The 24,790-nt window shown below is 40.5% G+C and overlaps 1 protein-coding gene across 1 annotated transcript in view; it reads right to left on the bottom strand.

The window, feature by feature from the left end:
* Nucleotides 1-24,790, bottom strand: part of Grxcr1 (glutaredoxin and cysteine rich domain containing 1) — a 98,564-nt gene that overhangs the window by 33,096 nt on the left and 40,678 nt on the right. The window contains exon 2 of the mRNA XM_021211299.1: nt 11,910-12,152. Within this exon, the coding sequence (XP_021066958.1) occupies nt 11,910-12,152 (243 nt within the window). The remainder of the gene's footprint in view (nt 1-11,909; nt 12,153-24,790) is intronic.

Genomic DNA, 24,790 nt, shown 5'->3' with positions numbered 1-24,790 from the left:
CTCTGGTGTCCTTGTTCCTGCTGTCACAGGCCCATCACTATTGGATTGGAGCAGCTGTTGTGTTCCACTCACCAGTGATCCTAAGATAGCTTGGGCAGTCTGCTAGGGACCGTGGGGGTGTGCACCAAATTCGTGCCCTAGGTGACTGGGTGCTGGCACAGACCAGAAGGGATTTGTGCCCCTGGTCTGGCCGGTTCTCTGCTTCCCTAGTGCTGTCTCAGGTCCTGTGTGCGATTAGATTGGAGCAGAAGTTGTGTTCCATTCACCAGTGATCCTAAGATCCTGTGGGCAGTCCTCTAGGGACTGTCTAATTAGGGTTTTAAACACTTCAATCCTCCTTCTAGTCCACCAACCAGAGGTAGCAGACAAAGAATGTTATTAGAAAAAGAGGGTTGTGCACCTATTTAGAAGTAGTTCTTTGGGGTGATTCCGATCTTCATCGTCAGGATATCAGCAGTCCAGTTCAGAAACAAACACCAAGCATGAATCAGTAGCAGTTGCTCCACCAAATTTGCATGAGTCAACAGAAATGGCAAGAATCAGTCAGAATACCATGAGAAGTTCTTTGATGTGTTTCTCTCTATGAAGTGAAGACCGGCAAAGGCCAGAAAAGTGAGGTCAGAGAAGCCCTGTATGGCTTAGCCATGCAAGAGCCACCTCTCATTTCCGTGGGGCTATATTTATACTCTTTCTAAACATCACTCTCCCTCGCAAGCATCTGCTCCAGGACAACATCATATGCCCTTTCATGTGTCTAATTCAGCAAAACATCCTCTCATGTGTCTGCTTCAACAAAACCTCCTCTCACAAGGCAGCTTCCAGAAAAAAACATCACGTGACACAACTGAGTTTCCAAAGAAACCAGAAATTTCCACTTCAGTGTGGGTGAAGGTATTCCCTGTCTTAGAACTTAGAATACTCGATCTTCCTGCCTCAAAAATTCTTTCAGCTGGTATTAAGTTTCAGGAGCAAATAACCGAATTGTGTGTTGACAGATTTCAATGTACTTCCTGCTCTGACTTTTTAAAACTTTGAGTTGACTGAAGCAGCAGGTGCAATAATTTACAGTCAGAGCTTAGGCACTTGACTGCAGACAGAGCTCAATTAGTAAAGAGCTTGCCACGTGTGGTGGGTTAAATACAATGACTCCCCCCACCAACACCCCCGAAAGGCTCATATACGTGAAGGTTTAGTTGCTGTGGTGTGAATTGGAACTCTTTGGTAGAATTAGAAGGATTAGGAGGTATGCTCTTGTTGGAAGAAGTGTGTCACAGATATTGGGGTTTTTAGTTTTCAAAAGCCCATGCATGACCAAGTCTCATTCTCTCTGCCTATGAATCAAGATGTAGCTCTCAGCTTTCTCCATCATCTTGCCTTTCTTTTTTTTTAATTTATTATTATTTTCTTTATTTGCATTTCAAATGCTATCCCGAAAGTTCCCTATACCCCACCCCCGCCCCTGCTCCCCTACCCACCCACTCCCACTACTCGGCCCTGGCCTTCCCCTGTGCTGGGTCATATAAAGTTTACAAGACCAAGGGGCCTCTCTTCCCAATGATGGCTGATTAGGCCATCTTCTGCTACATATGCAGCTAGAGACACAGCTCTAGGGGTGGTGGTGGTGGAGGGTACTGGTTAGTTCATATTGTTGTTGCACCTACAGGGTTGCAGCCCCCTACAGCTCGTTGGGTACTTTCTCTAGCTCCTCCATTGGGGGCCCTGTGTTCCATCCAATAGCTGGCTGTGAGCATCCACTTCTGTGTTTGCCAGGCACTGCCATAGCCTCACAAGAGGCTGCTATATCAGGGTCCCTTCAGCAGAATCTTGCTGCATGTCATTAGTATCTGGGTTTGGTGGCTGATGATGGGATGGATTCCCAGATGGGGTAGTCTCTGGATAGTCNATCCTTTCATTTTAGCTCTGCCTTTCATGTCTACTGCCTTGCTCTCTGCCATGACAATGGACTAAGCCTTGAAGCTATAAACAAGCCCACGCTTAGATGTTTTCTCTTACAAGAGTTGCCATGGCCATGGTGCCTCTTTACAGCAATAGAATAGTGACTAAGACACCAACCATGCATGCATGACAACTTGAGTTTGAGCCTCCTGTTATAGGGGAGTGCACTTGGTAATATCAACAATGGATAGCAGAGGCAAATACCTGGAGCTCACAGACCAACCAGCCTATCAGAATTTCCAGAAAGTGAGAGACCCCATGTCAAAAGAAAAAGAAAAGAAAAGAAAAGAAAAGAAAAGAAAAGAAAAGAAAAGAAAAGAAAAGAAAAGAAACAAGGTAGGAAGCATTCCTGAAGAATGGACACCAGAGGTTGACCTCAGCCCTCCACTTACACATGCACTTGCATACCAATAAATACAGACACACACACTCAAATCAGAGGGGAAAGGAAGTTAGCATTTCTTCTATGAGTATAAGACTAGAATGAAAAGGTAATAAGCAGATAAAAGTGTGAAGCCGAAAATGAAAATTTGGTCAAGGCTACAGCAGGATGCTGTTGGTCATGTTAAAGAATTGAAAAGGTAAAAAGTTGGTGGTGTGTGGGTGTGAAATTTTGAGAAAAAAAATGGCACTTTGACTTACACGCACAAATCTGGGTTCTCAGTATCAAACACAAACACACTTTCTGGGCATATGAGGGTTAAGGCATTTTCAAGTTTTGTAAGCTTTGCTCAATCAAAAGTACCTAGTCCCTCAAGCTGAAAATGTAAGGTACCAGTGGACACATCTGAATCAGCCCAAAGCCTTAGATTAAATAGAGCAAAGTTCTAATTTATGGCAGGTCGGACCACAAACGTGTACATGCTTATTGTATGCTCAGAGACATAGAAAAATATAGGCACAGATATTCCTGCTGCCAAGAAGTACAGTCCATTTCCATCTTCCAGCTGGACTTGATTGCAGGTCCTTTTCAAATCAGTGGAATAAGACCACAAATGTCATACAGAGAGCTCAGAGGTGCTTGGGCACTAGGGCTGGCCTCCTTTTCTTCTGGATGGCCCTTTACAGCATTTAACATGCAAGAGCTGGTTTCTGGAGAAGTTTGAGAAAGAAATCTCAGGGTTTGTCACAAAAGCTAAGAATAGAATAAGCCAGATAAGGCAGCTACACCACTTCTGGTTGTGTGCCCAAGGACTCTGCACCCTACCACAGAGACACTAGCACCAGACTGATTGCTTCTCTATTCACAATAGCATGGAAACAGACTCACCCTCAGTGTCTTCAATAACCAGATAATGGAAATGCCATACATATACTCAGTGGAACGCAGCCAAAAAGAAAAAGAAAAAAAAAAGAAAAATGAAATTGGGAAATTTTCAGGAAAATGGAAGGACCTGGAAACATTTTAAGAGAGTTAGCCCAAGCTTAGAAAGACAAATACTGTATCTTCTCTGTGATGTGAACCTAGCCTCAAACTGTTAAATAAATGTGTTCAAATAAGAATAAATGTGGGTGAAGACCAGGACCTCAGTCCGGGATATAGCTGGAAATAAAAAGAAACTTTAATAGAGATAGGGCAGTAAGACAATGGAGGAGATTTAAAGAGAATAGTGCAGGTGGAATGGTACACTTGAGAAGGCACAATAAGATAGAGGGCATGTAGTGGTAAAAATCAACCAAAACTAAATACATATATAGAAACACCATATGAAAAACTATCATTCTGGAAGGAGAAGGACATCAACCCACCCACAATGCCTTCAACCCAAAATATGTCCTACCTGCAAGATGCTCAGGAATAAAGATAGAGCACAGGCTGAGAGACCAGCCAACCGATGACTGGTCCAACTTGAGACACATACCATGTGAGAGAGCCAATCAGTAACATTATTAATACTCGGCTATGTTTGCATACAGAAACCTAGCATAACTGTCTCCTGAGAGGCTTCATCCAGCAATGGATGGAAGCAGATGCAGAGACTCACAGCCAAATATAAGGAGGATCTCAGAGAGTCTTGTGGAAGAGTGGAGGATAGAAATGAGCAAGCCAGAGGAGTCAAGGACACCACAAGAAGACCTACAGAGTCAACTAACCTGGGGCAATAGGAACTCACAGAGCCTGGGACACCAACCAGGGAACATGCAGAAGCTAGATGTAGACTCCCTACACATATTGTAGCAAATATGCAGCTTTGTCTTCATGTGGGCCAGCTAAAAAGTGGAGTGGGGACTATCTTGGTCTCTGTTCCCTGCCATTGGATACCCTTTCCCTTACCAGTGCTGTCTGGCTAGGCCTCAGTGAGAGAGGATATGTCTAGTCCTGCTGGGACTAGACATTCCAGGGTGGGGTGGTACCCAAGGGGGTCTCCCTGTCACTGAAGAGAAGGGAAGTGGATAATGGGATGAGGGATTTGTAAGGGTGGCACTGGGAAGAGATCAGAGTTGTGGTCATAATGTAATGTGAATAAAATTAATAGATTATTGGAAAATATTTTTAATTAGTCATTTAAAAGATTTGTCAATGAGCCCATCTGTGGTCACTCAGTTCTAAGCAAGCCAAAGACAAACCACAGAGAACAGCCACACCCCTAGTACTGCCACCTACAGAACTGATTCTAAGCTCTAAGTTTAGAGGTAGTCTGTTACATAACAAAAGCTGACCACTATAGTCACATGCAAAAAATGTCCAAATCCTAAAGGTAAAATTTGAGACATTTGATGAGAATGTTGTTGTTGTTCTCATCGTTGTTGTTTTGTTGATTTTGCTACCTGATCTAAAGAATAATGGTAGCACCATATTTGACTACTTGTACTAAGGAATAAGGAAGTCAAAATTACAAAATATCACTACCAATATTACACACACACACACACACACACACACACACACAGGACTTATTTCCAAGAAGTCTTAACCACAGCCCAATAACCAAGCACACATATATATAAACTATATTTAAAGGAAAACTAATAAAATACATCAAACAACAAAAAGAAAAGAGATTTATCTTGGGAACCAGTTCTTCTGAAATTTGCAGGAATTTTAACTGATCCCACACTCAGTATCATCAGGTATAGACTGTAGACATTTAAAGGAAATCTTGCCTCTGCTAGAAGAATGAGGTCACACCCAACGAGAAAACATATAAGATTTAATAGCATTAAGGTGCAGTTAAAGCCTGTAGTGTGGTTTGACAGCATTTTCAACAAATGGTGCTGCACAACTGGTGGTTACGATGTAGAAGAATGCGAATGGATCCATTCTTATCTCCTTATACAAAGCTCAAGTCTAAATGTATCAAGGAACTCCACATAAAACCAGAGACACTGAAACTTGTAGAGGAGAAAGTGGGGAAAAGCCTCGAAGATATAGGTCCAGGGGAAAAAATTCCTGAACAGAACAGCAATGGTTTGTGCTATAAGATCGAGAATCGACAAATGGGACTTCATAAAATTGCAAAGCTTCTGTAAGACAAAAAGACACTGGCAACAAGACAAAAAGGCCACCAACAGATTGGGAAAGGATCTTTACCAATCCTCAATCAGATAGGGGACTAATATCCAATATATACAAAGAACTCAAGAAGCTGGACTCCAGAAAATCAAATAACCCCATTAAAAAATGGGGTCCAGAGCTAAACAAAGAATTCTCAACTGAGGAATATCGAATGGCTGAGAAGCACCTGAAAAAATTTTCAACATCCTTAGTCATCAGGGAAATGCAAATCAAAACAACCCTGAGATTCCATCTCACACCAGTCAGAATGGCTAAGATCAAAAATTCAGGTGACAGCAGATGCTGGCAAGGATGTGGAGAAAGAGGAACACTCCTCCATTGCTGGTGGGATTGCAAGCTTGTACAACCACTCTGGAAATCAGTTTGGCGGTTCCTCAGAAAATTGGACATAGTACTACCGGAAGATCCAGCAATACCTCTCCTGGGCATATACCCAGAAGATGTTCCAACTGGTAATAAGGACACATGGTCCACTATGTTCATAGCAGCCCTATTTATAATAGCCAGAAGCTGGAAAGAACCCAGATGTCCCTCAACAAAGGAATGGATACAGAAAATGTGGTACATTTACACCATATAGCACTGCTCAGATATTAAAAACAATGAAGTTATGAAATTCTTAGGCAAATGTATGGATCTGGAGGGTATCATCCTGAGTGAGGTAACCCAATCACAGAAAAACACACATGATATGCACTCACTGATAAGTGGATATTAGTCCAGAAACTTAGAATACCCGAGATACAATTTTCAAAACACATGAAACTCAACAAGAAGGAAGACCAAAGTGTGGATGTTTTGCTCCTTCTTAGAATGGGGAATAAAATACCCATGGAAGGAGTTACAGAGACAAAGTTCAGAGCAGAGCCTGAAGGAATGACCATCCAGAGACTGCCCTACTTGGGGATCCACCCCATAAACAACCCCAAACCCAGACACTAGGCAGATGCCAACAAGAGCGTGCTGACAGGAGCCTGATATAGCTTTCTCCTGAAAGGCTCTGCCAGTGCTTGGCAAATACAGAAGTGGATATTTACAGTCATCCATTGGATGGAGCACAAGGTCCCCAATGAATACCCAAGGAGCTGAACAGGACTGAAGCCCCATAGGAGGAACAGCAATATGAACTAACCAATACCCGCAGAGCTCCTTGGAACTATACCACCAATCAAAGAAAACACATGGTGGAACTTGTGGCTCTAGCTATATATGTAGCAGAGGATGGCCTGGTTAATCATCAATGGGAGGAGAGGTCCTTGGTCCTGTGAATGATCTATGCCCAGTATAGGGGAATGCCAGGACCAGGAATAGGAGTGAGTGGGTTGGGGAGCATGGGGAGTGGGGAGGGGATAGGGGGTTTTGGGAGGGGAAACTAGGAAAGGGGATGACATTTGAAATGTAAATAAAGAGAATATCTAATAAAAAATAAAATAAAATAAATGAAAAATAAAATAAAATAAAATAAAAAGAATGAGTATGATAACTGTACTGTCAGTTTAAGGAACCATGGAAAGAGAAGACAGACCAATATTATTATAAAAGCTGTTTTAGATATGAGGATAAAGGAACAGTTTTCATTTTCATTGGACAGAGGGAGCTAGGGTCAAGTTTGTTTTCAACATGTGTAATAATTTTATATCCTTAAAAGATTATGACAGCTGGTCTAATTGCACAAAGCATTCTGGAAGCGCAAACAGGAGGATCATTCAAGAGAAGCCTGGACTACGCCTCAAGTTTGAAGCTTGTTTGAACAACTTAGCAAGGTTGTATGTCAAATTTTTAAAAGCAGACTGACTGGGAATATAGTGGTTTGTACTCCTGCACAAAACATCATGACCAAGAAGCAAGTTGGGGAGAAAATAGTTTGTTCAGTGTATACTTCCACGTTGCTGCTCATAATCAAAGGAAATCAGGACTAGAAATCACACAGGGCAGGAACCTAGATGCAGGAGCTGATGCAGAGGCCATGGAGCGGTGCTGCTTACTGCCTTGCTTTCCCTGGCTTGCTCAGCCTGCTTATTTAATAGAACGCAGGACCACCAGCCAAGGACTATCACAATGGGCTGGGCCCTCCCCACTTGATCACTAATTGAGAAAATGCCTTACAGCTGGATCTCATGGAGGAATTCCTTCAAGGGGGGCTCCTTCCTCTGTGATAATTCCAGATTGTGTCAAGTTGACACAAAAAAACATCCAGTACAAAAAATTAAATAAATTTATTAAATTTAATTTATTTAAATAAAGCAATAAAACATGGTAGAGTGAAAACATTAATGTTAACACGTGATTGTTTAATATTGTTATGGTCCAAACATATGAAATACATATCTGAAAATGTTATGTAAATAAAACACATTACTTTGTATAGTTAACATATGCTAATACTAATAAAAATTTAAAACAACAAAAAATTAAGATACCATTTCATGGAGGCTGAAGAAATCAGTAGTTAAGAGTAGTTGCTATTCTTATAGAGGACCCATGTTCTGTTCCAAAGCACCCACATAGTGGTTCACAACCACAGTAAAATCTGTTCTTGGAGGTCCTATGCACTTTTCTTACCACTATGGGCACAACGCATGGATGTGGTGCACATACATATATGTAGACAAAACAGTTATATTCATAAAATAAAGTAAATAAATCTTAAAGCAATATTTAAAAAGATGTCATTTCACAAGCACTGGAATGGCAGTAATTAGTAGTAGTAGTAATAGTAGTAATAGTGGTAGTAAGTAGTAACAGTAGTAGTAGCAGCAACAGCAGTTTTAAAACTTAACTAGTACGGTAATGATATAAAGAACTTGGAACCCTGGTTCGTTAGGAGTGGGAATGCATGTGGTGCATTCACTATGTAAAATAATTCACAGACTCATTAATAAATCAATTATAAGACTGCCAAATGCTCGGGGGGATGTAAAAAGGATTCTGAGAATGAAGCAAAGAGTAGACAAGAAGACATCTAAGGTTTCATCCAAATCTGACTCCAGATTCCATGTGAGAATCCTGTATGCATTTCCCTTCACAAAACTTGATAATTAAGTTCTTCTTAATTATTTCATTTAGTATCTGCCGCACCAGTTTCCAAACTCAGGCACAATCTGAGAGGATCTGAGGGGTGAGAGACTAACAGGGCTTCAAAAATTACAAAGTTCCCTCTTTTCTTACTTGAGGACTGGTATTAAATTTATTGTATTTGCTATCTTGTCATGATGCCCCTCATGTTCATTCTTGTTTGTAGCCTCATTCCAATGTGAAGGCTGCTGGTTTCCATTGTAGATTTGATGGCTTGTCCAGAAAAAATAATGATTTCTAGCCTGTTTCTTGGTGGAACATCTAAGGTTACCTATGGCTAAGGTATTAGATGGAACATAATCTTTTTATGAGATTATATTCTGATGCCAAAACACCAAAAGAATTGTTTAAGCCAGTTCTGAGCAGAATGCACCCCCACTACCCCATTTGCAGAAAACACTCGGCAAAATTTATTTTCTAAAGTAATTAAGTGTTCCATTGTCTCCAGCTTTGGCTTTTAGCTTATGGGAGTAAAAAAACTGAAGAAAAAATATTTTAATAGATTCTTCCTCTCTTGCTCATGAGCTCACTGACTTCCCTTGGAAGAACACAACAAATTCAGCCAACAGCATCTACCTGGGACTTGGTGATGATGGTAGATTAGCAAGGATGTTACCAATTACTGCCCTGCTCTCTCTGCCCACCTCACTGCCCACAGTCTGTCTCCACCTACCTCTGTCCTTGTCTCTCTCTCCCTTTCCTATTCCATTTCTCCCTCCTCAAAGAAAGTTCATATGTATATATATATATATATATATATATATATATATATATATATATATATATATATGTATATATATATATATATGTTTTCATGTAGCTGTTTAAAACACCACAGATGTTAGGGAAGTCACCTACTTACTAGGGCAGCAGCTGAATTTTCCTCCCTAAAAGTTAATGTTTTATACTCTGCCAAAACCCAGCAGAGGGCATCCTTCCATTTCAGATCCATGAATCGTGCAGAGAAAAAACATCTTAGTGCAGTGTAATGCCACTGATGCTTCTTCCTCTAGATCCAAACAACAGCTGCCTGAGTTTGGAGGAGAGTGGTTGCATAAGTTACTCAGAACCTGACTCACTCCTTCCAGGTGCAGAGCAGCATCTTTACAATCCAGAAGCACCAGAGTTACCCCTGTGGCCTTTCTCTCCTAAATGCTGAGTGAGCACATAAAGAGATCAGAGGGAAAACTCAACTGGGAAAGAGCCAGGATCCTAACCTCATTTGTAGCAATTGCTTTCTGTCCCTCCAACTGAAAAACAAATGATGGGACAGGTATCACAGCCTGGTGCACTGCCTCAGTAGCATTCACAACTTTAGCATTCTGGATTCTGAATGCAGTAGAATGGATCAAAAACAGCATATGAGCAAAGCTCACTTATACCTGATGTTGCCCGAAGCTGTCCATTAAATATATATATTATATTATATTAAGCTGTCCATTAAATATTATATATATATATATATATATATATATATATATATATATATTTTGAAATTGAACTTATATGGTAAGTTGGTAATATTTTACATTATCAGAATGCTTCCCTAGGTAAAAAGCAAGTTGCCATCTATCTTTGTTTCCTGTTGTTTTCTGTTCTTGTATTTTAAAATGGAGTCATATGAGTCCCAGATTGGCCTCAAACTCACTATTCGATTAAGGGCCTTGAAATTCTGCATCCTCCTGCTTCCTCCTCCCAAGTATAAGTGCTAGAATTTCAGACATGTACCATTAGACCCAGTTTAGGCAGTATGGGGTATACCCTAGGGTCTTTGTGCACACTAGGCAAGCACTCTGCCAACTACATCCTCAGCCACAGTCTGTAATCCTTGTAAGTTATGTTCTCCAGGTGCCTGAAGGGATCATGACCTCATTTGTAGCAATCACCTTCTGTCCTTCTTTATTTATGGAGGAAGTCAAGGAAAGAAGAAATAGATATAATGAAACTGCATAACCAAGTCCTGTAGCCAATCTAAGTTCACTGGAACATCTAATTCATGCAAAGCCCTATTCTAATTGCTATTAGGTCATAGTAAAATCCCATTACTCAAGGGAGTCTTACACAAAACAAGAGTTCGGAATGTCAGACAGAGCTAACCCCAACTCATTCTCCTTGGTCAGCTATGTTTTTTTTTTTTTCCAAAGTTTTTACTCATCAGCGCAGGTATTTAAAACAAGGCTGCCTGAGCCCATCATTTGCTTCTAATCCAACAGCCATGGGAGGGCTGAGAGTTGAGTATCCTAAGGATCAGATATATGCCAAACCGAAGGCTGAGAAGGCAAGTGTCACCATCACTGTCCTTATCCTTAACATTACTCTCATAGCCGCTATTGTAGTTCTGGAACCTAAGAGTAGATGCTGAAACACACAGGTAGAGGATCAATACTTCAAGTCAAAAATCCTCTATTTCACAATGCTGTGCTTTTTCAGCTCTGATTAAAATGAAATTTCATGTCACCATAGCTATGTAGTCATGGATTCTTGGCATTTAACTTTCAATTTAATAACAATTCTTGCAGTCGGTCTAATAGACACGTGTTCCCTGAAACGAAGCAGACATCTCCCCTGATATAGATTTTTTTTCCCTCAGTCCCTCAATGTTAAAAGTTAAGATCAGATGCTGAGCATGATCAAGACCCAAGCATCCTTCTAAGGTTTGACAGTCTTTGATCTCTGATAAGGGACAGTTGGCTGGCTACACGACTCAGTGGTTGCTATACCTTTAGGCTTTTTGTTCTCATCCTGGGTTGTCTTACCCAAGTGTGTTTGGAGATCAGGGGTGTTAAGGACACGAACAGTGTTATTCAAAGAGCAAGCGGGAGGCAGATTTGTTGCTTTTCTGGAAATTGGGTTCTCTCTGCTTATTGCTTTGTGTGAATCTAAATCACACTGCCATTATTACTAAACTCAAAAAATGATATTAAACAATAATTGGATATAATTTTGGCTCCAGACTTCATTTCACTCATGTCATATTTGTGTCATTGGGCCAGAAATTATTTGATTATTTGAATATGGAGAATTAAAATTTACAAAAGTTTCTCTTATAAATACTCAAATTTTGATTTACACTAAAATCATAGTTTTATCTTGGGTCAGTTTTTAGAAGTCAAAGTTAACTGAGCATGTCAGGAATGTACTGCTATTCAACAAAGCAAATTCACACTGGCTTCATCTCACTGTCATTCTGCAAGGATGGGCGACACAGCAGCACGTTATTTGGAATAGAATAAGAATCCAAGGCTTTAGCCTGAGCTCATGCAAACAGCAAATGTCCGAGTGGTCATGTCACAGGCCATCTTTTCATATGGTTCATAGGTGAGACACATGCAAAGGCAGTTTTCTTCTGTGGTATACTTACCCCAAGATAATGGCCATCAATGAAGACAACAGGGAGGGAGGGAGCTTCGGAGACTCTCCTGCATCGTTCATCCAACTCTTTCCCATAGTCACCGTTTAGAGCTATGTTTTTCTCTTCAAATTTTACTCGATGGTTTTGGAAGATCTTTCTAACCAGTTCGCATCTTTCGAAGGTCGTCCTCACCACACGAAGGCAGGTTGTATAAATTACCACACGGTCAAATTCCAGGTCAGCTGATGGCTGCTGGAAGGAAAACATTGAGGTGTAACTATGTTTGCTTTACTGTCTTTGATTTTATTGTGTGTACACAGTTTGAATTAACAGCTTCGGGTAAGTGTCTTAATACAGGAAAGACACTCACAAAGGTTGAATGAGCACTTTGTAAATTCAGAGCCATATGTTTCTGAGACTGAGATGTACTCTTTAGTAGAATGAAGAAAAGGGAAGTTTTCTGCCATATGTAGAGTATAGGTTTATTATATATGTGTAATTATTCATTATATATAAAGGGCAAAAGATGGCAGAAGGTGAAGATGGAAGATGGAAGATACATGACATAAAAGCATAAAGGACTGTTTAGGTTGTGAGGGAGACAGAAAACACTGTGCGTGCGGCAAGGATAAATAAGAATAAAATATAAAAGCGCTGGTATGATGGCCCAGCAGGTACTTTCAAACAAACCCAATGACCAGAATTCCATCTCAGGGATCACATGGTAGAAAGAGAGAAGCAATCCCACAAGGTTCTCATTCAACCTGCACATAGGTGCATATATACTCAAAATAAATGCCTAATTTAAAAGGAGTGTGTGTGTGTGTGTGTGTGTGTGTGTGTGTGAGAGAGAGAGAGAGAGAGAGAGAGAGAGAGAGAGAGAGAGAGAGAGAGAATGTGTAAATGTAAGAGAACAATAAAACAGGTTACTCTGTGCTCACTTTAAAAATAAAACAGTAAAAAAAAAATCTTAAATAATGAGACATTTCAAAAATTTAGCAAGAAATGACAATATAATTTAAGTGGTACATTTTGGTTGTTTTTCTTTTTAGTAGCATGTGAAATAAGTTTAATATTATGATGACTCAAAGGGGAAACTGTCTGGTAAAATAATGACCAGTTTACTTTTTATTATGGAAATGCTGTTAGGGAACATTCAATATATAATTTCTGTTGTATTATAAACCACTAGAGTAGAGAAAGCATGGCCTCATCAGTTAAATAAACTCGGGTTCTAACTCAGGCTCTGTGTGTGTGTGCATGGGAAGCAAATAAGTTAGTAAGCTTCAGTTTTCTTATCTTTAAAATGTAATAATAACGGCATTATTATTTTCTAACTGGTTTGCTGAGAAGATTAAGAGTGACTATGAAAACAGCTAGCAGGTTAAATAGTAGCTCTGTGTTCAAAGTTAGAGATAAAAAGGTAGTGTAGTGAGAATCTTGTAATTTTGGTTTCTTAAACACACACAGAGAAAGAGACAGACAGACAGACAGACAGACAGACAGACAGACAGACAGACAGACAGATTGGGGGGGGTGTTTAAATCCCAGATGAGGGACACAGTGCTGCTTCATATTATCCACAACAAACTATGATTTGCCTATTGCTCTAACAAAGATATTGTTTCCAGCTGCAGATAGTTTCTGCAGTTGTCTGGAACCTGGAATTCTGGGGACTTCTCAAAGGATATATAAATGCTAGAGCTCCCATAGAAGAGGCCATTTGGCCAGTTGGTGACTGATTGCTGTTGGTTGCAGTTTATTGCAGTTTGTTAAGTAGTCATGTGCAAAGAGATGAAAGAAGAAATTAGATATCCTGATGGCGAAGATCAAAATTGCCCCCAAGAAACTCAAAGCCCCTAATTAGCAGTAAGTAGTCTCACAGTATTATCACCCACTTCCCCCTCTACCCTTTCTTCTCTCCTTCCTACTGTTAAGTGATGGGAAGGGTGGAAGAAGAGGGGTGGAGAAAAGTGTAAGTTAAAATAACACACAAGCTGGTTAAAAAAAAAAAAAAAAGTCCGATTTTGGGAGCTGGGGTGGGGCGGTTACAGTTCCCATATGAAATGTTTAAGATTGAAAACATATAAAATGTTAGAAGAAAAATGAAGGTAACCAATGACAAAAGCAGATAATTTCTACTTTTTAAATTCAGATACACTCATCTTAGGATCCAAACAGGTGCTCTTGGGTCAGCAGGTCCTCTTCGCATTCACAGTCATAGATATGGAGGTAAGAGAGCCACTGTATATACCATAACCTTCAGAAGGAGGCCAAAGCTCCCCTTTCCCTGATCATCAGGGGATCCTTGTTTTTCTTCTTTTATAATTAGACTCTCAGTCTACTTATACTACTAGTACTATACTAATAGTACTACTCAGCTATTAAAAACAATGAATTTATGAAATTCTTAGGCAAATGGATGTATCTGGAGGATATCATCCTGACTGAGGTAACCCAATCACAAAAGAACTCACTTGATATATACTCACTAATAAGTGGATATTAGCCCAGAAACCTAGAATACCCAAGATACACTCTCTAAAATACAAGAAAATCAAGAAGGAAGACCAACACGTGAATACTTCATTCCTCCCCAAAGTAGGGAATAAAATACCCATGAAAGAAGTTGCAGAGACAAAGTTTGGAGCTAAGAAGAATGGATGCACCATCCAGGGACTGCCCCATCCCGGGGTCCATCCCATAATCAGCCGCCAAACGCAGACACTATTGCATATGCCAGCAAGATCTTGCTGAAAGGACACTGATATAACTATCTCTTGTGAGGCTATGCCAGTGCCTGGCAAATACAGAAGTGGATGCCCACAGTCATCTATAGTATAGAACACAGAGACTTCAATGGAGGAGCTAGAGAAATTACCCAAGGAACTGAAGGGGTCTGCAACCCTATAGGTGGACAACAATATGAACTAACCAGTACCCCCAGAGCTCATGTCTCTAGTTGCATATGTAGCAGAAGATGGCCTAGTCAGCCATTGTTGGGAAGAGAGGCCCCTTCGTCTTGCAAACTTTAAATGTCCCAGTACAGGGGAACACCAGGGCCAAGAAGTGGGAGTGAGTGGGCAAGGGAGCAGGGTGGGGGAGCATATAGGGGACATTTGAAATGTAAATGAAGAAAATATCTAATAAAATAATTTAAAAAATAATAATTAGACTCTCATTTCTCTCTTTATTCTTATTTAATCCCTTGTAGTAGTACTTCTTTGTGTTAAGTGGAAATGTCAAAAAAACAACTTCACCACATACAATACCTGATTGGGAAAGAAACATTTGCTGCAGCTGTGGTTCATCCTCTTCCTCTTCCTCAGCCTCCTCTTCCTCGTCCTCCTCTTGCTCATCCTCCTCTTCTTCTTCCTCATCCTCTTCTTCCTCTCCTCTTCCTCCTCTTCTTTCCTTCTTCTTCTTCTTCTTCTTCTTCTTCTTCTTCTTCTTCTTCTTCTTCTTCTTCTTCTTCTTCTTCTTCTTCTTCTTCTTCTTCTTCTTCCTCTTCTTCCTCCTCCTCTTCTTCTTCCTCACTGACTGTACTACTAGCTGTGCATTTCTCATGTATTGTCCTGGCTATAATAAAGATATTGCCTTCTCTAGTAGATTTTCTTAGAATCTTTATAATGAACAGCTGTTGAACTGGATGGATATTGGATTGGAAAGGATCTGTTATCACTACCAACTCCTCCTGATAGAGAGCTTTGAGTTATATCCTTTTAAAGTAACTGTGTGTCTTCTTTCAGTCATGAGAAAAAACAACATAGTGCTATCCACAAGGTATGTATCATAGTATGCAACCAAAACAAGTCCTTAGCAATATGGAGTATACATTAGTAAATGTAGTGTTGCAACTTGCTAGGTATAATGAGAGAAATGCATACGTAGCTAGATGAACATTGCACAGAATGCTTCCTGCATTTGCTTTAGAGGTCCGTTTCTGACATTTGTGTTGATAGTGAAAGGATAAGGTTAGGTGAAAATCCAAGGGAAAATACTATCTGCAAACATGGTGGCATGGGAAGAGCTTGGGATGCTTGAACCACTTCAAATGTCTTCTCTTAAAACATAAAGAAGGGGAAATTACATGTTACTGAACTCCTCTAGCTCTGTTTGAGGGCCCCGTGTCATGTGTTTTATGGCCACTTTTAATCTGAGGAGCCTTCAACCTAAGAGGAATGTGATATCCATAGAGGATACTGCAAGTTGCACTGAATCATATTAACATTTCAAAAAGATGGAGAAAGGTCAGTGACACAATTATATAAGGTGGGTGCCACACAAATGTAGCCAGTGCTAATGGTAGCAGGATCTAAACAAATTGTTTTCCAAGAGTTATGTAGGCCACATTCTGAATGATTATATTCAACCTCACTGCCAACTCCATCCAACTAAGAACAAAGGCTGAATGAACATGGGATAAATTTAGGTTAGGGAATGTAGTTATATATTAGAGTAGACGATTAGGTATAATTTAGAAGTATGCCTGCCTAGATCAGTTTTATGATATAAATTTTAAATAATAATTTTGTTGACAAAAAATTGTCTATATTTGGCTCATTTTTCTATCCCTCAACAGATTTGTTAAAGCATCTGGCCAGAAATCTAAAAATAGCTTCTCAGTGGTACACTGCCCATTTCCTCGCTCCCAGGTGGTTACCATGGGAATATTGTGAGGATAGAAAAGATGGAAGACCCTAGAACAGCATTGATGAGGCACTGCTGTGAAGTTTGCTGATCACAAAGAGTCCCAGGGAGCAATAAGGGCAGGCCTCTTCTCCTTTGTGTGGGTTTCAAAGATGAGTCATTCAGATGCCTAGGAACTTCCCCACAATCTGGAGCACATAGACAGAAAGGGAGGAAGTGGGTATGAGTGAGTCTGAGGGGCTGAGTCAGCCTGTGTTCCCTAGTCATGCAACAGCCACTGTGAAATGATATCAGCATCACTACTCATCTTTAGGCATCCTGAAGCCTTTACTTCAATGGGTCAGCCCTTGGAATTAGTCCCCATACATCCAGTTCAGAAGTACAGTGGGACACAGGCTTAGCCCCTCAGCCTGGACTCTTTACAGTAGTTGCCTGCTAGGTCTTAGCCAGGGTTGAATAGACTTCTTGATAGTCTTCAAAACCTTGCTCAAGTGTGCCTCCAAGACCTAAAAGAATCCAGATCTAAAAGCCAGAGGAATTCCAGTCTTAAGACATCATCATCATCATCATCATCATCAATTTAAAACACTCCTCCACTGCTGGTGGGATTGCATGCTGGTACAACCACTCTGGAAATCAGTCTGGCAGTTCCTCAGAAAACTGGACATAGTACTACCGGAACATCCAGCAATACCTCTGGTATATACCCAGAAGATCTTCCAACAGGTAATAAGTACACATGCTCTACTATGTTCATAGATAGCAGCCCTATTTATAATACCCAGAAGCTGGAAAGAACNCAGANGTCCCTCAACAGAGGAATGGATACAGAAAATGTGGTACATTTACACAANGGANTACTACTCAGCTATTAAAAACAATGAATTTATGAAATTCTTAGGCAAATGGATGTATCTGGAGGATATCATGCTTAGTGAGGTAACCCAATCACAAAAGAACTCACTTGATATATACTCACTAATAAGTGGATATTAGCCCAGAAACCTAGAATACCCAAGATACACTCTCTAAAATACAAGAAAATCAAGAAGGAAGACCAACACGTGAATACTTCATTCCTCCCCAAAGTAGGGAATAAAATACCCATGAAAGAAGTTGCAGAGACAAAGTTTGGAGCTAAGAAGAATGGATGCACCATCCAGGGACTGCCCCATCCCGGGGTCCATCCCATAATCAGCCGCCAAACGCAGACACTATTGCATATGCCAGCAAGATCTTGCTGAAAGGACACTGATATAGCTATCTCTTGTGAGGCTATGCCAGTGCCTGGCAAATACAGAAGTGGATGCCCACAGTCATCTATAGGATGGAACACAGGACCCCCAATGGAGGAGCTAGAAGAGTGAAGGGGTCTGCAACCCTATAGGTGGAACAACAATATGAACTAACCAGTACCCCCAGAGCTCATGTCTCTAGCTGCAAATATAGCAGAAGATGGCCTAGTCGGCCATCATTGAGAAGAGAGACCCCTTGGTCTTTCAAACTTTATATGCCCCATACATGGGAACACCAGAGCCAAGAAGTGGGAGTGAGTGGGTAGGGGAGCAGGGTGGGGAGAGGGTATGGGGACTTTCAGGATAGCATTTGAAATGTAAATGAAGAAAATATCTAATAAAAAATCTTTGCAAGAGAAAAAAACTTCTTTGAGCATCAGTGGCATACACAATGCTAACAACAAATTTTAATGTATTTAATTATCAGTGTAATTTCCATGTTTAGATTTAATGAATCTAAATTCTAGTTTCAGAGAGGATCTTGAATGGATGACAGAGTTATATAGATTCAACCAAGTCAGCATGGAAGATTAGATAGTTGCCCTTGCGAAGTCTGGGAGCTCCCCAGCTTCCCACTGGACCCTACTGAACCCTAGCACCTCACTATTGAGTCCTTTCCCTTTTCATACCAAAGTGGCTACTAACTCATACTCTGTTCTTAGACTCCATTGCCCATGAGGTAGACTGTGACTCAGAATCTTTGCTTCCTTACCAAATTACATCCCACATTTAGCAGTAAGTTATATCACACTGGGGTACAGTTTTTCAGAGGGGTGGTTTGTGTGTGTGTGTGTGTGTGTGTGTGTGTGTGTGTGTGTTGTCATTTGTCTTTTTTGAAAGACTCCTTTGAGATAAGTAAAGTGAGAGATCTTTTGTTCTCCTCCTGAAAGCAAACAGACCAAGAGATTAGCTTTGAACTACATAGCACATCAGAAAGCACTCTGGGACCAGACCCAGATTTATTGATGACCTGACAGGCCAGTCTGAAGATTTTAATCAGCAGGCCAGCAATGGAGCAGAGCTATGGCTTCTGCAAATGGCAGAACATTCTTTATCTGTTCCTTGCTTGCTTTTCCTCTTCATGAGACTCTGTAAATGCTTGTAGTTAGTTCAATGCATGTTAATAGATGCATCTTAACCCCGTGTTAAATAATTATCCACTCACCCTAATTCTCAATGGTGTAGGTGCAGAGCTCTAAAGGGAACTTTTCTACATTTCTTTGTGAGACATAAATGGTGCATTTAAACATAGCCCTGTCTCCTGTTTATTGCATCTTCAATGTATCTCTGGAGACTTCCTGTGCATTATTTTCATTGTCGTATGTAATGAAAGTTATGACTAAGACTTAACAGATGAGGAAATCTAAGCCTGTTGATAAGCTTAAGGTGCCCAGGTAACTCCGAGGAAAGGGATCAAGGTCAGAGCAGGGTGTGTGCCCTTTCTAGAGCATGGTATCATATGATCCTGCAAGTTATAAATAACCAAAGAAAGACACTGGTCGAGAACTGAATGGCAAGTTATACCAGGATGTAACTGTCACAGGGACAGTCCTGGAAATGCCTGCTTCTCCTTCTACTTTTAACCTTTGGTCAATTGTCACCAACCCCCAGGCAACCAGTTCTCCTTACACCAATTGACAAAAGACCCTGTCCTCTTACCTAATCTTTTCCTTTAAAGTAGGCAGGAGTATGGAATATTATACAGTGCAAAATATCTGTTCCTTATCAGGACCTACAAATAAACTATAGCTCTACTGAATCAGGGACTTAAGTTTTTCCTAAGAACTGAGAACCCATAACACAATCTGGCATGTAGTAGGTGCATAATAATAATTTCTATGTTTTTCTATAATTTATACCAATTTTGTTCATTTCCCTCTTAGCAACTAAATAATCTTTAATATACTCAAACACTGTAGGTCCCTTACTTGTAAAATCAAGAAGTTCTACCGTATGATCATCTGTGAGGTAAGACTCTCTGACAAATAAAAAACAACAAAAATCTGGTGCCTGATAAACACTCAACAAAAGATGTATTGTGTTGAAAATCGCATTGCTAATATAAAATGCCCTTGACATATCAGGTTCCTTATTGCTCTATAAGCTATAGGTCACAAGTAAAGATATATACCTATACCGATATATACTTCAATGGCCGGCTCCTATACTGTTATGCAATGATTACAAACCAAATCTCCCACTGAGGGCAATTGTTATTCATAAATTTTTAGGCATGTGGAAACAGTCAAGTTGAACATTTTCATCACGTGTCATAAATCCTTCTTTTCTCAGCGACCCACTTTGTCACATCTGCAAACGACCAAGCACACCCTGCAGGTGAACATTTCTATAAAGGGGGCTTTCTGGTTTGTGAATTTCCCAAACCTGTACAAGAAAAATGTTAATGAATTCCCAAGAAATTGTCTATTTGCTCAGATGGATTGCTGAACCGGCCGAGCCGTTCACTGAGAAGTCAATATTATCCTACACACTAAAATTAAAATGACTGTTCAGAGAAAGCCCTTCTGAGACACCCCTGATCTTACAGTATGTCTGTCTACGTGGGTGAAGAAAAGAAGCCTCCTTCTCCTACCAGAAATCTGCTGGCTGTGGGGCAGGCAATGTAGTGCTGGCATTCACCCCTCAGCCAGCTCAAGGTTTCCGGTGAAAACCCAAAGAAGATGGCAGCGGGAAAGACTTGCTTTCCAGCCCAGGGCAGTAAGCGAAGCTTGACCAAGCCTCCCCTTTAGAGAGCTCTTGCCTCTTGGTGACACCTTTCCTCTTATTCCTCTGTATCCAGACAATTCCAATTGCTGGCTTTGTCCACGACAGCCTTTAGATTTGCATTCATCATGTGGTATCAAGGACACCCCATGTACTCTTTCACATCTGAGGACAAAAAAATACAGACCTACACAGTCTAATTATTTGGAACAATTTTTTTCGACGAAGCCTCACTCTGTAGCTTCTCCTCGTTCAGCTTCCCAAAGTGCTGGATATGGGCATGAGCCACCATGCCCTGTTCAAATTTTGTTTGAGAAACAAATGCTATGCACTGGGAAGAAACCCATCTCAACCACGGGTTTGGCACTTAGCAGCTAGGATCATAGAGCTCTTGCCCAGAGTATACCCAGAAACCTAATCGATCAAGTTCTGTTTCTGGATCTGTAGACAAAGATACTTCTAGAGGAAATCTGCATTTGAATTTAAAAGAGGATACAAAAGAATGTAGTCAGACACCATGAAGTCTTGGGGGGGGGGGGGCTAAGCAAGGCAGAGAGGTTGAGCAAGGCTAGCCCTGTGCTCTCTACCTGGCCATTTGACATCCACCCTCTTTTTCCCTTGTGTTTTTTGCTCTGAAGGTTATAGAGAAATACAGTTGCTTTCAACTGTATTGAGGTTTTCCTGGGTCTCCAACTTGGCAAAACTTAATAAGACTTCATAACCCCCCCATATGTCCAAGGCTAACATCATATAAAAATCCCTTGCTAGACATAAATACCTTTCTTTACAGAGATAGATGATGGCTGTGTCTTGGTTTGGGTTCTACTGCTATGATTAAATATCATGAGCAAAAGCAATTTGGGGAAGAAAGATTGTATTTCACCTTGTAACTTATATTCCAGCATCCAAGACAGGGCAGGAACTTGAGGCAGGAACAGCTGATGAAGAGGCCATGGAAGAGTGCTGCATACTGCCCTGCTCCTGTTCCTCATGGCTTGCTCAGCCTGCTTTCTGATGTGGTCAGTCATCTTCCCTGCCAGCTAATGTTTCTACCTCCCAAATGAGTCTAGCTTGTTTCGGGCTGACAGAACAGCACAGAGAGATGGACTGTTTGTTACTCTTGTTCCTCTGAAGAACTCTGATGGGGCAGCCACGTGAGCATGACAGACAGTTGACTTTTCTGAGATTAGGGTTTCTCCTCTTTAATATGGGGGTCAGAACAATCTAGCTTCGAGGGAACTGTGATGTCCTGTGTAAAATGTACCTGACCATACATTATGAATTATAAAACATTATAGCCATGCCAGTGTGCCTGGCCATACATTGTGAATTATAAAACATTACAACCATACCAGTGTCATTATTGTTCAAGCCTATGACTAGGGGACGAACTGCTATCTAAATCTAAAACCTCTTCTTCAAAGGAAGCGAGTTTTCCTCCAAAGCCTCTCTTCCCATATGAATAATCTCGCCTCCATTGAGAGTTATGTGAACACTATTGATTGGTACTTGATATTTCTCATCTCCACAGACAAAATCTTTATCAAGGGAAGTGCCAAGATAATGGCATGCATTAGCATCCAGTCCCCAAAACGCTGGGTTCTCAACAACAAAAGCCAGACAGCAAATCAATCAGGTGCATCCTGCAAACAGAGATATCTCTTAAAGTCTATTTTCTTCTCACCCTTTGAAATATACAATTTGCAAACCCAGAAAAAAAAATACTGAACAATTACATCAGAATAAGTGGCTAGAATCTCCCATGCTAATCATTTTCACATGTTATAAGACCATGTACTTTTCCTTAAAATCAAAGCCCCTAGCACATATGCAGCAGAGGGCTTCCTTGTCTGGGCTCAATGGGAGAGGATGTGTCTAATCCTGTAGAGACTTGATGCACCAAGGTCAGGGACACAAAGGGAGGACACCCTCTCAGAGGCAAAGAGGAGAGGAGAGAAGGAACCCTGTGAGAGGAGACAAAGAGGGGACAGCATTTGGAATGTAAATACATAAATTATATACATACATATACATACACATACACACATACACACACACACAGAGAGAGAGAGAGAGAGAGAGAGAGAGAGAGAGAGAGAGAGAGAGAGAGAGAAACCTTTCTTTTCATCCCCCCAAATATTCAAACAATGATAAATGAGAATGTCCTCAATTTTCCACACCAGGGAAAATGTTTAACTAATCAAGTAAATGTAACCATTTTCCCTCTGTGCATTTGGATGAGATAAAAACCTACTTTGGGGGCAGCAATACCTCATTTTAGCTCGTACTTTCATGAAGCATGGTGGAGAGAAGTGATCTCAACCTCTGTGGAATTCCCAGAATAGATTGAGAACTGAAAACAAAGCCACTGAAAATTCAGAAGTTCAGAACGCTGAACCTAGCCTTGGGCAGATTCCTCGTCCCTAACTCCCTCTAGGGCTTCTGTATTTAACTCTTCTCTCCTTTGGACTGTGTGACTGCTAATGGTTCCAACTTCTACTAAATGTAGTCATGCTCTGATTTTCATATGGCACATGACAGAAGTAATTAGTGTAGAGCATTATGGGAAATTAGAATTGTGTCTAATAAGTGTGTGTTTTAGGAGTTGGCAGTCCTTTAATGCTGTAAGACAAGAACTCAGAACTCTTTTTTTTTTTTTTTTTTTTTTTTGATTTTTTGAGACAGGGTTTCTCTGTGTAGCCCTGGCTGTCCTGGAACTCACTTTGTAGACCAGGCTGGCCTCGAACTCAGAAATCCNCCTGCCACTGCCTCCCGAGTGCTGGGATTAAAGGTGTGTGCCACCATGCCTGGCACAAGAACTCTTAATATTGTAACTTCAAAAGAGAAAACATTGAGTCACAGCATAGCCTGTCCTGCCTAAAGCCACTAGAGCAACAGTGAACCTGGTACTTAATCCAAGTAACAGAATTTATGGCTTTATGTGAGCTCATTAACTATTTATTGACTGTGGCTGTTTTTATATCCCATTTTATTTGGTAAAGAGTATGAAACTAGAAAGACCAACAGGATTTATGAATGATAAGCTTTCACGGTAAAGTTTTAAATAGCATATTGATTGATTTCATTACAGCAAATAACTATAAGCTTAATGTCCCAGAAAAACAAACACTATTTTACAAGACTGGAGTTAAAAGTCTTCTGGGAGCAAATATCAAGGAGCCAACAGAACCAAATGACCTTCAAAGCCTTGCTTGGGTCCTTGAGGGAAATGGGTTCCTTGAGCTATGATCCTGCCTACTGCACCCCGCCCCCCATCTTCAAAGCATTTGATCATAGCCTGTGCTGCTTCTGTGATTCCGACCTCCTGTTTCCCTTCTGTAATCACCTTGTGATTATAGTGGTTTCAGTTAATAATCTAGTACATTTTTCTCATTTTAATATGCCTAGTTTCATTATAACTTAAAAATACTTTGACTGAAAGGTAACCAAGTCATCGTTTCTAGATATTATGAGACAGATAACTTTGGGGGAAAAAAAATTAGCTGTCAGCCATCTGCCTTCCACAAGCAAATAGATAATTTCACAGATGATAGATACAGATAAAAGATTAGATTAGATAGATAGATAGAGATAGACTATAAATAGAAGATAATGATAAATAGGTAAATAAATAGATAGACAGACAGACAGACAGACAGACAGACAGATAGATAGATAGATAGATAGATAGATAATACATACATACATACATACATACATACATACATACATACATACTGGTTGATTTTAAAGTACCAGATCATAATTATAGGAATCAAAAGACTTCAAGTTATACAATGTTAAAGCCAAAAAGAAACCTGAAGCTAATCCAGTACAGTTCAAGAAAATATACAGCAGTGTCTAAAACACTTAAACCCGTGGTTTCTAGCCTAGGCCATCTCCTTTGCTATCCACATCTTGTTCTTCTAAAACCTTCATAAAATCATCTGTAAGATGCCTCCTCAGATGGTTCAGTGGTTAAATGCACCAGCTGCTCTTCCGGAGGTCCTGAGTTCAATTCCCAGCAACCACATGTGTCGGGACCTGCCTTGACCAGCAAGAACGATGAGACGCCTGAGATCCTTCTCAACAGCACTTTATTCAGGAACGCCTTTCATGATGCTACGGGGAACACTAATGGACTAGCAAGGCCACCCTATATACTGGAGCGTTTACTGCCCAGGTGCTCTGTGTCTTACTGTTGCCACAGGATAGGCTAAA

Source organism: Mus pahari, chromosome 13 (assembly GCF_900095145.1).
Source record: "Mus pahari chromosome 13, PAHARI_EIJ_v1.1, whole genome shotgun sequence".
NCBI lineage: Eukaryota > Metazoa > Chordata > Mammalia > Rodentia > Muridae > Mus > Mus pahari.
This window is presented reverse-complemented; position numbering and strand designations above follow the sequence as displayed.